Source organism: Meles meles, chromosome 1, assembly GCF_922984935.1.
Source record: "Meles meles chromosome 1, mMelMel3.1 paternal haplotype, whole genome shotgun sequence".
NCBI classification, from domain to species: domain Eukaryota; kingdom Metazoa; phylum Chordata; class Mammalia; order Carnivora; family Mustelidae; genus Meles; species Meles meles.
The window spans coordinates 136,793,514-136,806,282 of NC_060066.1; the positions used below are offsets into that span (position 1 = coordinate 136,793,514).

The 12,769-nt window shown below is 51.0% G+C and overlaps 1 protein-coding gene across 5 annotated transcripts in view; it reads left to right on the forward strand.

Annotated features, from left to right (window-relative positions):
- The window catches only part of BCAR3 (BCAR3 adaptor protein, NSP family member), a 106,992-nt gene that overhangs the window by 68,258 nt on the left and 25,965 nt on the right, over window positions 1–12,769 (forward strand). For 4 of the 5 annotated variants that reach the window (XM_046005713.1, XM_046005706.1, XM_046005736.1 and 1 more), the window contains one exon: window positions 9,966–10,094. The exons of the other annotated variant lie outside the window; for it this stretch is intronic. In XM_046005713.1, the coding sequence (XP_045861669.1) occupies window positions 9,966–10,094 (129 nt within the window). The remainder of the gene's footprint in view (window positions 1–9,965; window positions 10,095–12,769) is intronic. 5 annotated transcript variants of the gene reach the window in all.

Below are 12,769 nucleotides of genomic sequence, written 5' to 3' on the forward strand. Positions count from 1 at the left end.
TTAGGAAGCTGCCCATGAAGACTATTTCATTGAGCTTTAGTGTAAGGATTGAAAGGCACAGGCTCAGGGGAAGAGGCCCCAGTGAGACCGGAGGTCCCCATTTGTCAACAGCCCAATACTTAAAAGGTGGGGGACATGCTCAGACTCTCTCCCTTGCACAGAGACCACCTGTGCATGAATTCGAATAAGGCACCTTTCCTCAGGATACATGCCATCTGCCAGTCAGCCGTTGTAATCAATATGGAAATATTCTGTGGCTGCGTATGAGGGGCACTCCTGAGATGTGCTGCACGTGTTCCGGAGCCGAGGGCCAGGCCACCATGTGCCCATGCACTGGACTGGACCAGCCTGAAATGCCCAGTTGCCCATGCCACCATCTGCTTTTGTCTACCAAATGGGATATTTAAAATCTAAATTTGATTCCCCCCATCCCGTCTTTGGGCTTTTGTTTACAAAGTTAATTGTGTACTTAACTAAAGCTTTTGACTTTAATTATAGTTATTAGCACAGAAATGCTATTCGTCTAGCCTAGCACCCCGTGGGGGAGCTGCACCAGTACATTCAAGCCTTTCTTCATTTATCTTGGGAGTATAATAAAATATTTTTAGGCAAGCCATAAAGAAAGTGAGTGTTGATAAAAGGTGACACAGAACCCAGTATACAAAGGGTTTCGTATCAAGGCTTGAAGATTGGCACAAATGGTACCTTCCTTTCTTCCTTCCATTCTGCCTCTGATGAAAACATCTGAGGGATCCTGCTCAGAGTTGCTGGGCCTAAAGCTTGGGGAGAACTGGGTCTTTATTGTTTGGACAGTGGGCAGGATTAAGAGTGGCAGGAGTAATTGGGATTTATTTGTCATGTGGGTTCATGATCAATTTCTGCAGGTTTTCTTTTTCTTTTTTTTTTTTAAGGTTTTTATTTATTTATTTGACAGAGAGATCACAAGTAGGCAGAGAGGTGGAGGGAAGCAGGCTCCCCACTGAGCAGAGAGCCTGATGCAGGGCTCAATCCCAGAACCCTGAGATCATGACCTGAGCAGAAGGCAGAGGCTTCTAGCCACCCAGGTGCCCCAATTTCTGCATGTGTTCATCGGTAAAAAGATACCACCTGGATCTTCTAAAGAGCCCTTGATAGACTTCGGAATTTGATTATAAACTAGGCTACTGCTTGAAGATGAGCACAGGGCAGGTCCTCACAGGGGCCCAATTTCTGACATGACCAAAGGATGTCGGTTTTAGGCGGATGGACTTGCAGGACGGCCCCGCATGTGGCAGCCTCCGTGAGGCTTCGGAATGCTCTGTGTTCTGCGGCGGCGTGTGCCGTTTTGAGAGCGGGAGCCCAGCCCCTTAGTCTGTTTGTGCTTGCTTGGGGACTGCAGTGACACAGGCTCCCAGGCGTCACAGGCTGGCTGGATTTGAGATGAGGGTCTGCCCCTTTGAACTCCTGCGTTGTCCCAGCTTGAGCCACCTGGTGGCCACTCTGGGCATGTCCTGAGGGGTTTCCCAGCAGCAGGCAGGAGGACGCAGGCTTCACTCAGAAAATGGATCAATTTTGGGCTATGATCTGCGACACCAGACACACAGTGTTGTTTGTGATCATAACTTCTGGATTCGATTTCTAGAAAAATGTGACCTGCACGGTTGTTTGGTGCTACTTGATGAGAGTCCCAGACTGTTGTTGATTACTCCCTCAATGGAATAACCTGCCCAGGGCCGAAGAAAGGAAGCTTTTGTTTGAGAGCCCTTAGCTTCAGGGTGCTTTGGCCCCCCACTCCTGACTGGGATAGAATAGCCCAGAAGCAGGCCTCCCTCCTCATTCTCTCTCTCTTCCCTTGTCTCTTGGCATGCACAGATTCCCTTCCTCCTTTTCTTTTTTTTTCTTTTTAAAACTTTTTTTTTTTTAATGCCAGTTAATCTCTAAAACCTTCTGATGGATTTTATAAGTCCTTGAAAAATTCTTCAGTGAAGTAACTTTCCATTCTTGTGGCTACCAGTCTTCTTGGAAAGGGCTTTCAGATTCTGCCTTGTCTCAAGTCCGCGCACACCAGGCTGGGTGCCGGTGCCCTATGCTTCCTGTGCCTTAGGTCAGGTAGTCCCGGGGAGTGATAGCTCTTCCCCTCTTGGTGCATACAGAAACTAGTTCAGCAAAGTCTAGAAAGGTGACCAGGGTCACCTGTTCTTTTTTTTTTTTTTTATTTGACAGAGAGAGACCACAAGTAGAGAGGCAGGCAGAGAGAGAGAGAGAGAGAGGGAAGCAGGCTCCCTGCTGAGCAGAGAACCCGATGCGGGACTCGATCCCAGGACCTGAGATCATGACCTGAGCCGAAGGCAGCGGCTTAACCCACTGAGCCACCCAGGCGCCCCAGGGTCACCTGTTCTTGACCAGCCTCCAAACTCACTTTTTCTCCCCATCCGGGGACAAGACGCTTGGCTCCGGTCAGTAAGTGTTTACCGGGTACCTGCTGTGTGCCAGGCGCAAGGCTAGGCTCTGGGAGCCAAAGGCAAATATGGTCTGGCCTCTGTCCTCAAAGAGCTTATATCCGGTGGACCACATTGCCTCACTGGCTAGCTGTCCTTAGTGGATTAGAGAAGAATAGACTGACCTACTTAGGCCTTTAAGGCTCCTGCCCACCTTATCTAGCCTCCCCTCTGTCCTCTCCCCATTCCCCAGCCTGGGCTCTTGCCAGGCAGTTGAAGCCTCTGCAGGAGTGACCCTCAGACTCATGGACCCCCACCGCATGACAGCATCACCCTGGCCCATCTCCCCCACTTGTCAAGCCTCTGCCAGTTACTTTGGGGGAATCCCTAAGGGATCCTCACATAGGCATCCATAGCCCTCCTGTGATCCAGGTCTTCTAGCAGATTCAGACCTGGATCCCAGGATGCGGTGTTAGTGTATGGCAAAGGGGGTAGTTCACTTCACTGGGGTTAAAAGGAATGTGTTCAGAGTCAGGGATCTGGGAGGACAGGGCCGGGTAGGGGTCTATGTCCCCCATGAACCAGGTCTGAGCCCTAGGAGAATAAAAACCAGGCATTGGCGCCCATCAGGTTCTTGTGGGGGCACTGGGAGAGTCTCTGGATCTCATGTCAGCCCTCACCGGGCACCCCTTGACTAACATCGCTGAGCCGGAGTGCTATGATAAGCGTGTGACCTCATAGGTTGGCCGAGTGTAGGAGCAGAGATGGGGTAGGGAGGTTGTTACGAGGCTGCTACAGAAGTTCAGGTAGAACAGAACAGGATAACCTCAGTGGGGATTAGAATGCATGTTGGTAAGCAGTAGAATCAGGAATTTCTGTGTTGGTGGAAGCCAGTTCCAAGGGCTTGGGTGATGAGGACAGAGGAGATGCCAGTGACCAGGAAAGGGGGAGAAGGGCAGGCTTTGCAGAGATGAGTTCCATTTATTTATATCGATATCCAAGTTCTGGAGTGGATTCTGGTCAGTATCCCAACACCCACCCTGAGGGCTGGGGATGGAGATTTGGCTATCATCAGCACATTTCAGAAGTCTCAGACTGGCTCTGTGCCCCGGGCCGAGCCCAGCCCCTCTGCCCACTGCAGCCAGATTGATCTGTCTAAAAGCATCTTTTTTCATACCTGTTGCCTACTGAAAATCTAGGCAGAGGTTTTCGGTGACTCACTGTCTGGAGCATGAAGGTCTGACCCCTCAGCCTCCAGTATCCAACTCCCCTTGGTCCGATTCCCACCTCTGAATGAGGTTGTCTTTGGCACAGGTGACAGGAGTCCAGAGCGAAGTAGCTTAGGTCACAAGAGGAGTTTGCTGGGGAAGGAATCAGCTGGGACTTTAGGGATGTGCGTGCCCCTGGGACACCTTCCCTCTCTTGCTCCTCTTCTCTTTGCACGCTGATTTCTTCCTCCCCCCAGTCTGCTCCACGTGGTGGGTCAGTGCGAGGTGCAGGAACCCTGTGCTTCTAGTCCCATGATGCACCCCCCACCGGTGTGGGGCCACAGCGACTTTTCTCATTTTGACAGGGGAAAACCGAAGGCCAGTGATGGGGAGTAACTTGCCCAGGCTCCAGAGCAGAAGGGCAGGGATAAGATCCAGGCGGTAGTGTGTCTCCAGAGCTCAGGGCTGAGTTTAAACTGTTTCTCTGCGTGTGGTCTTCCGAGAGCACTGTGCCCTCCTGAGGGCAGGGCCCAGGGTGTCATCCCCTCTTGGCAAATAACTTGGCAAAGTGCTTGGCCCTGATTGTCCATGGCCGGGAAGTGGTGCCGTCTCAGACTTTCCCTTTCTACCTTCAGCCCCTGGGCCTGGGGACAGGATCTTTCCTGGTGATTTGCACAATTTAAAATTCTGTGGGAACTGGGAAGCTTTTCTTAGAGGCAGGAACAGAGTAAAATAAATATTAATTATAAAGCAGATGACATCTTTTTCCAGTCGGCTCTGAGGTCTCCTACATACAAATGAGTATGTTGCCTTCTCTGGGGCTTTCCCACAGCTTATAGTGTGCACACCTTCCCTCTGTCCCCAAATTCAGGAGCGCAGACCTCCTCCTCCGAGGCTGCTGGGTCCTATTGTTACATAGGATTTGAAATGCACGCTCTAATGTCAGGCAGGCCTTATGAGAGGAGACCCTGCGCTCCATTCCTCCTGGGCCGGAGCAGCTTTTTCTTTCTGGAAGAGCTGTTGAAATATGGGTTTCCGTGTCAATCAAAGTTCGCCACGCATTTGGGGAACTGGCTCTGTACATCCAGAATGTGTTTTCCAACCATCCCCCTGGGCTCTGGCTATTCCGGCCTGTCAAGAACAGACTTGCTGGGGCCGTATGGGGTTTCAGAGATGTTCAGTCCAGATTCAGAGCGATAGGCATGATTTTGGGAGCGGGCCACAGCAAGCTCGGACTGGTCCTGGTGCTGTAGCAGGACCAGAGGTGCTGGGTGGGCAGGTGGGCAGGTGCGCGAGGTCACCTGTGGACACGCGGCCGTTCTCCTGAACTGCTTCCTTCCCAGGCACCCACCTCTACGCACCTGGGCGTCAGACTGAAGGCACCTCGGGGGAGAAGTGTTTCTTTTATATAACCAGACGCGTTGCGTTCTGGTTTAATCTGTGATAATAGTAATCCATGCTGTGTCCCAGGGATGTTCCGAATGCTTTGCAGATATGGACCCGTTCCATCCTGATGAACGTCTCGTCTCGTACTATCATCCCCATTTTGCAGACCAGGAGCCTGAGGCTCTGCAGAGAGATGAAGTCATTTAACGAAAACCACGCAGCCTGTCAGTGGCCCAGCGGCCTGTGGATTGGGGGAGAGGGCTGGCCGTTCTTACATGGTGTGCTGTGACATCAGGGTCCTTAAAATGCTGGCAGCAGGAAGGGGGTAGCTAGACTCAGATTTCCCTGAGAAGCAACAGTTACGGTAATGCACGAATTTACTAGCTGAACTTCAGTTTGGTCGGACAGGTGTGGGCCTCCCCCACCCCCTGCATCAACCCCCAGAACGAACTACTAGGATGAGATGACATTTTGGAGGTGGAGCCTTGTGAGTTGGAAACCATGATACAGTAGTTACTAAACGTCCCTCCCTCTCTTTCTTTCCTGCTCAAGGTATTCTTACTTAATCTACGTCCATAGCCCCTTTTCTTGTACCCCGCCCCTCCCCCAACAAGAACTCTCACGTTTCTGGTGGCTCCATCCAACCCAGGCAAAGCCACGGAATAGGAGACATGAGGCCCGCCCACGTCCTTCTCTGGTGTGGGCGGTGGCGGAGTTGGTCACTTCAGTGAACCTGGCAGAGCTCACAGGCAGAATGTTCTTGATCTAAAGCCTAGCAGCGAATCTTTCTCTGGAGGGTGCACCCCAGCTACCGTGTGGTGGGGAGCTCGGGATGGCTGGATCCAGAGCCCACGCTGGGGCAGAGAAAGTCTGCCTCCAGCCCTTGAGCCCACCCCCAGCCCCTCCTCTCCTCAACAGGAGGAGCTCCGGTCACACAGAGTCAGACCTGCCTTCTAGGCATGAAGTTCAGAGGCAGGGGTGAGTAGTTAGAGAATGCGAGCATGGAGGAAAAGGTGTGCTGCTACAATGTGCTTGTTAGGAACATCCATAACATCTGTGGGAGATAGAGATATTCATGGGTTTTCTTGCTGTCTCTCTGGTCGTGAAAGAACATAAAACCCAAAGGACCAGTGAGGACATATTCCCATTCGGTGTAAACTTTCTGAGGGAGCCAGGCCCTACTGACCTGGCTCTGGGGTGTCACGGTGCCCTCTGTCACAGAAGCCCGCTGTCCCGTGCTCACAGAATACTGAGAATGACTTGGTCCAGAGAGTCTCTGAGGCACATGAAGTCACAAGATGTCTGCAGAAACAAATGGGGAAGGGCTGGGAAACAGGAGCTGACAGAAGAGGCTCTAAGAATGGGGCCAGATTGGTATGAAGAGCTTGTGTGCTCTTTCCTCTCCTGAGATCGGAAGGCATTGGAGTGACCGACCTGTACCACTCTTCGGCTGCCTCATGCATAATTCTGGGCCCGGCAGAAGATAACAGTGTGTGTGATTGTGGGAATAGGGACTTCTCTTTTCTCCTTTTTTCTTCAGAAGATAATCTCAGGAAGGCCAGGAGACTTCTTCTGGCATTAGTGGAATCAGTCAGAACTTCAAAGGACGCTGGTAACCACACCCATGGGATAAACCATTGCTAAGAGCAGAGGTACTGCTCTGTTACCATAAATTGCTAGAATTTCTTTTGTGGTCCCAAAGACCCCAAAACTAGCTGAGGCCATGACTGAAAGGGCTGCATTTCAGGAGCAAATTCATGTTTGCCCTGAATGGCCACATTGAGTGGAGGGGGCCGCTGTTAGCAGAAGTTCTGGTCGTTGGGGGCAAGCCGACAGAATTCTGCCAACCTCACAGTCCCATGTGACCTACCCTGTGAAGCGGGAACGTCATACTTCATCTCAGAGGAGCACAGATACCCATCACAGTGCTCTCAAAGATGCAAATGGATACATTTTGCCAAATTTTCCTGTACAGTCACCCCTCACCCACCATGAGGTTGACAGCCCATCAAAATACTTATATATCGTGGCACGATGGTAGTTGACAAGGGCAAGGCTCATAAAATATAGGCACTTGAGAAGAATAATAAAAGTTGCATTAATGTGTGTGATTAAAAGAGTATGTGAAAGTTCTAGAAGGCATTCACCCCTGAAACAATTACTAATGTAATCATGAGGGCGACCCTGTGTCGGTGACTTTTGATTGCCTCGGTCAGCTGTTTAAGAGATGTTGCCCACGTCTGAGGCTGAGGTAGGGGCTCTCAGAAACCGATCTGGTTCTTTTTAGGGTATTAGAACCAGCTCTCACTGGCTTGAAATGAAGAGTCCTCTTGCTTGCAGTTGCTTGCTGGCCTGGATCTGTCTCCCACCCACCTTTCCTCCTTCTCCTTATCTCCCTCCCTCTCTCTCAACCCCAGCTGTAAATCTAGTCAACTGGGTAAGCTCCTAACTGTGCACAAATTATGCAAGAGCTTAAGGGCACAGTTTTTGAAATCTGAGTTTCCATCTCAAGGTAGGGTCAGTCTTCCTGACCCCCTTTTCTCTCCTTCCTGGCTACTTTCCTGCAGCGCCCGATGGTGCCACATCTTCACAGTCCACAGTTGGGGGGAGAATAATAATTGTGGATATTCCTCTAAGGAATTACGGCAAAAGCAACCAGATAGCAGATTTTGTATCTCTGGTAACAAGTGTAAAGCAGTATTGCCTCAAAATCTAGAGTGTAGGATTGTTGTTTATAAAATGTGAAGAAATCTTGGCTATTTGTGAAGGATGCTGAGAAGGAGAGAGGGGATGATGGTGGGAAGTGGCCTGGGTGTTGGGCATCAGGGAGGAAGGAGACCGACTGTAAAGAGAAGTATGGGAATAGCTTTTCGGGTCTGGGTGGATACAGTTTGGGTGGAGGGTTGACTGGGGCATGACTCCTGATGGCTACATTTTCAGACCTCAGGCCAAGAAGAAGTGGGCCCAGGGCACAGTACGAGGGAATCGGGCTCGGCAGGAAGACTGTCAGGGTGGCCGAATGGAAACTAGGGTCATAGCATCGGTTAGGAGTTTCGTTCAGCTGCCAGTAACAGGAACAACCAAAATATGGGCTTGACTAGGACAGAAGGTCATGCAGAATACCGGGAGGGGCAAACTGAGGCTGGCGTGTTGACCCCACCGTTGTGAGAGATCGGGCCTATTTGGGCCTCTGCTCCCCACTTGGAGGCTGTGGCTCCCTCCTCGTGTCCAAGATGGCGCCAACAGCTCCAGCCTTCAGGTCTCGGCTTAGAAGTCCCGCTAAGCAGCAGCACACCTTTCCGTGGCCACATGACGGCATTAAGGGAGGAAAATTGAGGAATGATGTCCTTGAGTTGTGTGGCAACATGCTCAGCTAACATGGGGCTTCATATAGTTTGCGACTAAAGAAGAGATGCTCCATCACGAAGAAAAGGCTAGAGAGGCCTCATCTTGGGGTATTGATTCATTCAGTGACTGTGGAGAGCCTCATTTGTTCAGGCATGGCTGGAGGGCGGCAGGTGGGTTTTTCTGCTCTCGTGAAACTCAAAGTCCAATGGGAGGCGAGACAGAAAATAAACTATCACGAAGCCCAGCATGGTTGACAATGTGCGTTCTGGACTGCAGTCTTCTGAATGAGCGGTCTTCCGATGTAAGTACGGAGTTAACGACGGACGTGGAACAGCGCTGCAACTGCGGGCAGTTGACATAGCCGGCCTTGGCATCTCTGTGATGCAGGTGTCTGCTCTGCGGGATGGGGAGTGGTGGCAAAGTAGAGGGGAGAAGTAAGCAACTGGTAAACCAGAGCCCCACTTTGAGACTGGCCCTGAGTCCTGCAGCCAGTGCCCTCCTGGGCCAACGTGCCCACTGAGACTTGAGGGCTGTAAAAATCTCAAGTCTGTTTCCTTTTCCTTGGGTGGAGAAGGTTCTGGGCTCCTTCCCTTGCTGCAGAGCAGAGCAGTGTGATGAGGAGAATTCGGTGATTCCTAGAAGCTTTTGAGGCCAAGGTGGGGAACTTGGGAAAACCCAAGGACACAGCATTTTCCTGCTGCCGTGACTTTCAGCCAGTGATCCCTGAGCCAGGTTTTTCTGGGAACCAGGCAGGAGTGCAAGTGCAGCTCATACATGAGTGGCGTGGACTCTAAAGGGAATCTGGAGGCTATATCACCCATCCAGACCCCTGCCCCGGCCGCTGTGTGGCCACCTACGTCCGTGATCCTCACTCAGACCTTCAGAGGCAAAAGACCAGTGTTTTCAGTTTCAAGTTCCAATCTGTCCTCAACATGAAATATCAGAAAAATGAAATTAAAAAGACCTACAAAATACAAAGTCAAACTTGTGTTAGTAGATTCAAGAGACAAAATCTTCTGTCCGTTTCTAAAAAGTTTCTAAAGGTGAACTCAGTTCCTGAATTGCAGTTTGCCAGGAGCAAAGAATTCAGGGCCATTACCATCGTCAGTGGGGGGACTGCACTTTGGGCGGTCATGTCCTATGGCTCCGGACCGTGGGCCAGCCGATGGGCGGCTGTCCTTCCTGCTCCCTGTTAGGACAGTTCCCAAGGAGAAGGAGGAAGGTCCCTGGCTTAGTTGTGCCTCCCTCCCCGCTCATCTCTCTCTGGCGCCCCCTACCCTGCTCCCCTTGTCTGCAGCTGCTTCTTGAGGGCCCCCCCCCCCCCCCGCCCCGCCTGCCTCCCCGCCCTTGATAGGAAGGCTCCGCCAGCTCTCCTACCAGAGTCCCCATGGGTAGGTGAAAATGTTACCGCATACTTGTAGCCGGAGAAATGAAAGGTCACAGCTAATTGTAATCATTATCCAGGCTCCCCTACCTGAACGAGGTTTTTGGCATAAACTGGCTTGACTAGCCAAGCAGCCAACCGCGACGCAGGCTGGCTTTTCCAGCTGGCGGGCCTGGCTGTCCCGGGCAGCGGGGGGACGTCACCATTGACCCTGTGTTGCAGTTCTCCAAGGAGAGGCACGTCATGGACAGGACCCCCGAGAGGCTGAAAAAGGAGTTGGAGGAGGAGCTGCTGCTGAGCGGCGAGGACCTACGCAGCCACGCCTGGTACCATGGACGCATCCCCCGCCAGGTACCTGCTCCTTCCTGCCAGCTTGCGCCCAGCCGTCCTCAGATACCACCACACTGACTGCCCCGCGGGGTCACCCTCCAGCGCAACGTTGGAGCAAGCCCTGTTTGTAGCTGAAAGCAAAGAAAGTCAAGTGGACTATAGTAACTCAGGTCCGTCCCCAAGGAGACCTTGGGGAGAACTAAGGTCAGGAACCCAAAGCACATTTCCACATGCCGGAGAAGTGGATGGAGGAAAGTCAGGTGTTCTGTGGTCTGCAGAGCTGGAGGGGGCAGGAGGCCGTGACTGCAGGGGGATAATCTGAAGAGGTACAAGGCTGGCCTGTGGTTCAGATAATTGAACTCCTGGCCGGCAGCCTGCAGCTTCATACCCTTTGGAGTTTCTCTCTTAAGGCAGTAGTTTAATTTCAGGTGAAGAGAGGGTATCATCGAGGCAGGTGGCAAAGAGCAGCAAGGCAGCTGGTGCCCTCATGGGGCTGGTGATTATTCAATTCCGGAATTACACCAACAACCATAGCCACATGGCCTGGAACGTACTCTGTGCAGTTGTCATTTGGGGTGATAGCCGTGAGTGTTTTTTAATTTAAGATACAGAGACTGAAAAATATAAGTGCAGAATTAGGGTATAGAATTTCTTAGGGTTTGGTTTTTTTTTCAAGATTTTATTTATTTATGTGACAGAGATCACAAGTAGACAGAGAAGTAGGCAGAGAGAGAGAGAGGCCCGGGAAGCAGGTTCCCCGCTGAGCAGAGAGCCCGAAGCAGGGCTCCATCCCAGGACCCTGGGATCATGACCTGACTCGAAGGCAGAGGCTTTAACCACTGAGCCACCCAGGCACCCCTCTCTTAGGTTTTTATCATAACCTGATCTGTCCAGTCACTCACCCAGGACAACATGACAGGAAAGGGGCGGATGGTGGGGGAGGGGCATCATAATTATGACAATTTTTTTTACAAGCATGTTTTTTTTTTTAATTTTATTTATTTATTTGACAGAGATCACAAGTAGTCAGAGAGGCAGGCAGAGAGAGAGGAGGAAGCAGGCTCCCTGCTGAGCAGAGAGCCCGATGTGGGTCTCGATCCCAGGACCCTGGGATCATGACCTTAGCTGAAGGCAGAGGCTTTAACCCACTGAGCCACCCAGGCGCCCCGGCAATTTTTTTAAATGTAGCAGATCTCTCAGCACTATCAAAGAAATAATCTCTATTCTAACTTTTTTTTAAAGTTTAAAATTGATTGTAGAATATACAGAAAGTAAAATGAAGAAAATGAAATTCTCACCCATAATTCTCCCTCCTGAAGATAGCCACTGTGAACATTTTGATCTAATTCCTCCTCCTAGGCTTGGCAAGTATGAGATCATACCACATAGACTTTTGCAGCCCATTGTCTTCATTTAATGATACATTCTGGGCCTTTTGTGCTGCTGTGAAACAGTCTTCCCCACCACCCTCCATTGTATGTATGTCCATTGTACACGTACCCCACTCTCGGGCGGGCACCCTCACCATCAGGCTTTAAGATAACTACTATGTTTATAACTGTAATTATTTCCTCAGGCTCAATCCCAAGAAATGGAATTTCTGTGTGAAAACATATTCTTAAGGCAAAGATGCAAGTTTAAAGTGACTGTGGCAGCGTACAGTCGTGCGTGTGCTGATCCAGTGTTGGAATATCCTGGGAGAAATGTCCCAGTCTCATAAAACTCATGACCGTCACCACCATTCTTCTCTTCATGGTGATCATAAACTTTGTCCCCTTGCAACAAGTGCAACTTTTCAGCCGCACGTCGTTTGATTGTTTAACGAACGGCCCACCGTACCAGTAATAATGATAGTTACAGCGAACCCTTTACTCCATTAAATCTTCATAGCCGCTGTGTCGGTGACATTAGCCCATTTTACAGGTGATGTAACTGAACCACAAAGAGATGACCTAACTTGTCCCAAGTCACCCAGCAGAGCCAGAGTGCAAACCCAGGCGGTCTGGCTGGAGGAACTGCCATCTGCAACACAGTATCGATCCTCCTTTTGCTATAAACATCAGCATCTTCATTGTTAACAGTTTTTGAGCACCGGCTGTGTTCCAGGCACTGTCCTAGTGCTTTGCCTAGATTGTGTATGCAGATAACACTCCTCCAGTGAGAGGAGACACAGAGCTGACTTGGTCACAGGTGCGCCAGCCAGTGGCCAGCCCAGCACCACACTCGAGTGCTTCCACGGCCTCTGGCCTCACTTGCGTGTGGACCCCTCCTCCGAGCCAACAGAACCAGCTCCTATGCCTGTTGGGGGTGGGGAGGAGGGAGCAGGCTCCCTGGCCCTGCATTTCCTTCTTTTTTTTTTTTTTTTAAAGATTTTATTTACTTATTTGACAGAGAGAGATCACAAGTAGGCAGAGAGACAGGCAGAGAGAGTGAGAGGGAAGCAGGCTCCCTGCTGAGCAGAGAGCCTGATGCGGGGCTCGATCCCAGGACTCCGAGATCATGACCCGAGCCAAAGGCAGCGGCCCAAACCACTGAGCCACCCAGGCGCCCCCATTTCCTTCTTTCTTTAATTTTCTGTCCCTTCACTTGCTTCAGGTCTGCGTGCAGATCATCTTCTCATGATACGCACTGACCCACCCCATCTCAGAGCAGCCCTCCTCCCCTCCCAGGCACTTCTTATCTCCCTTCCCAATTGA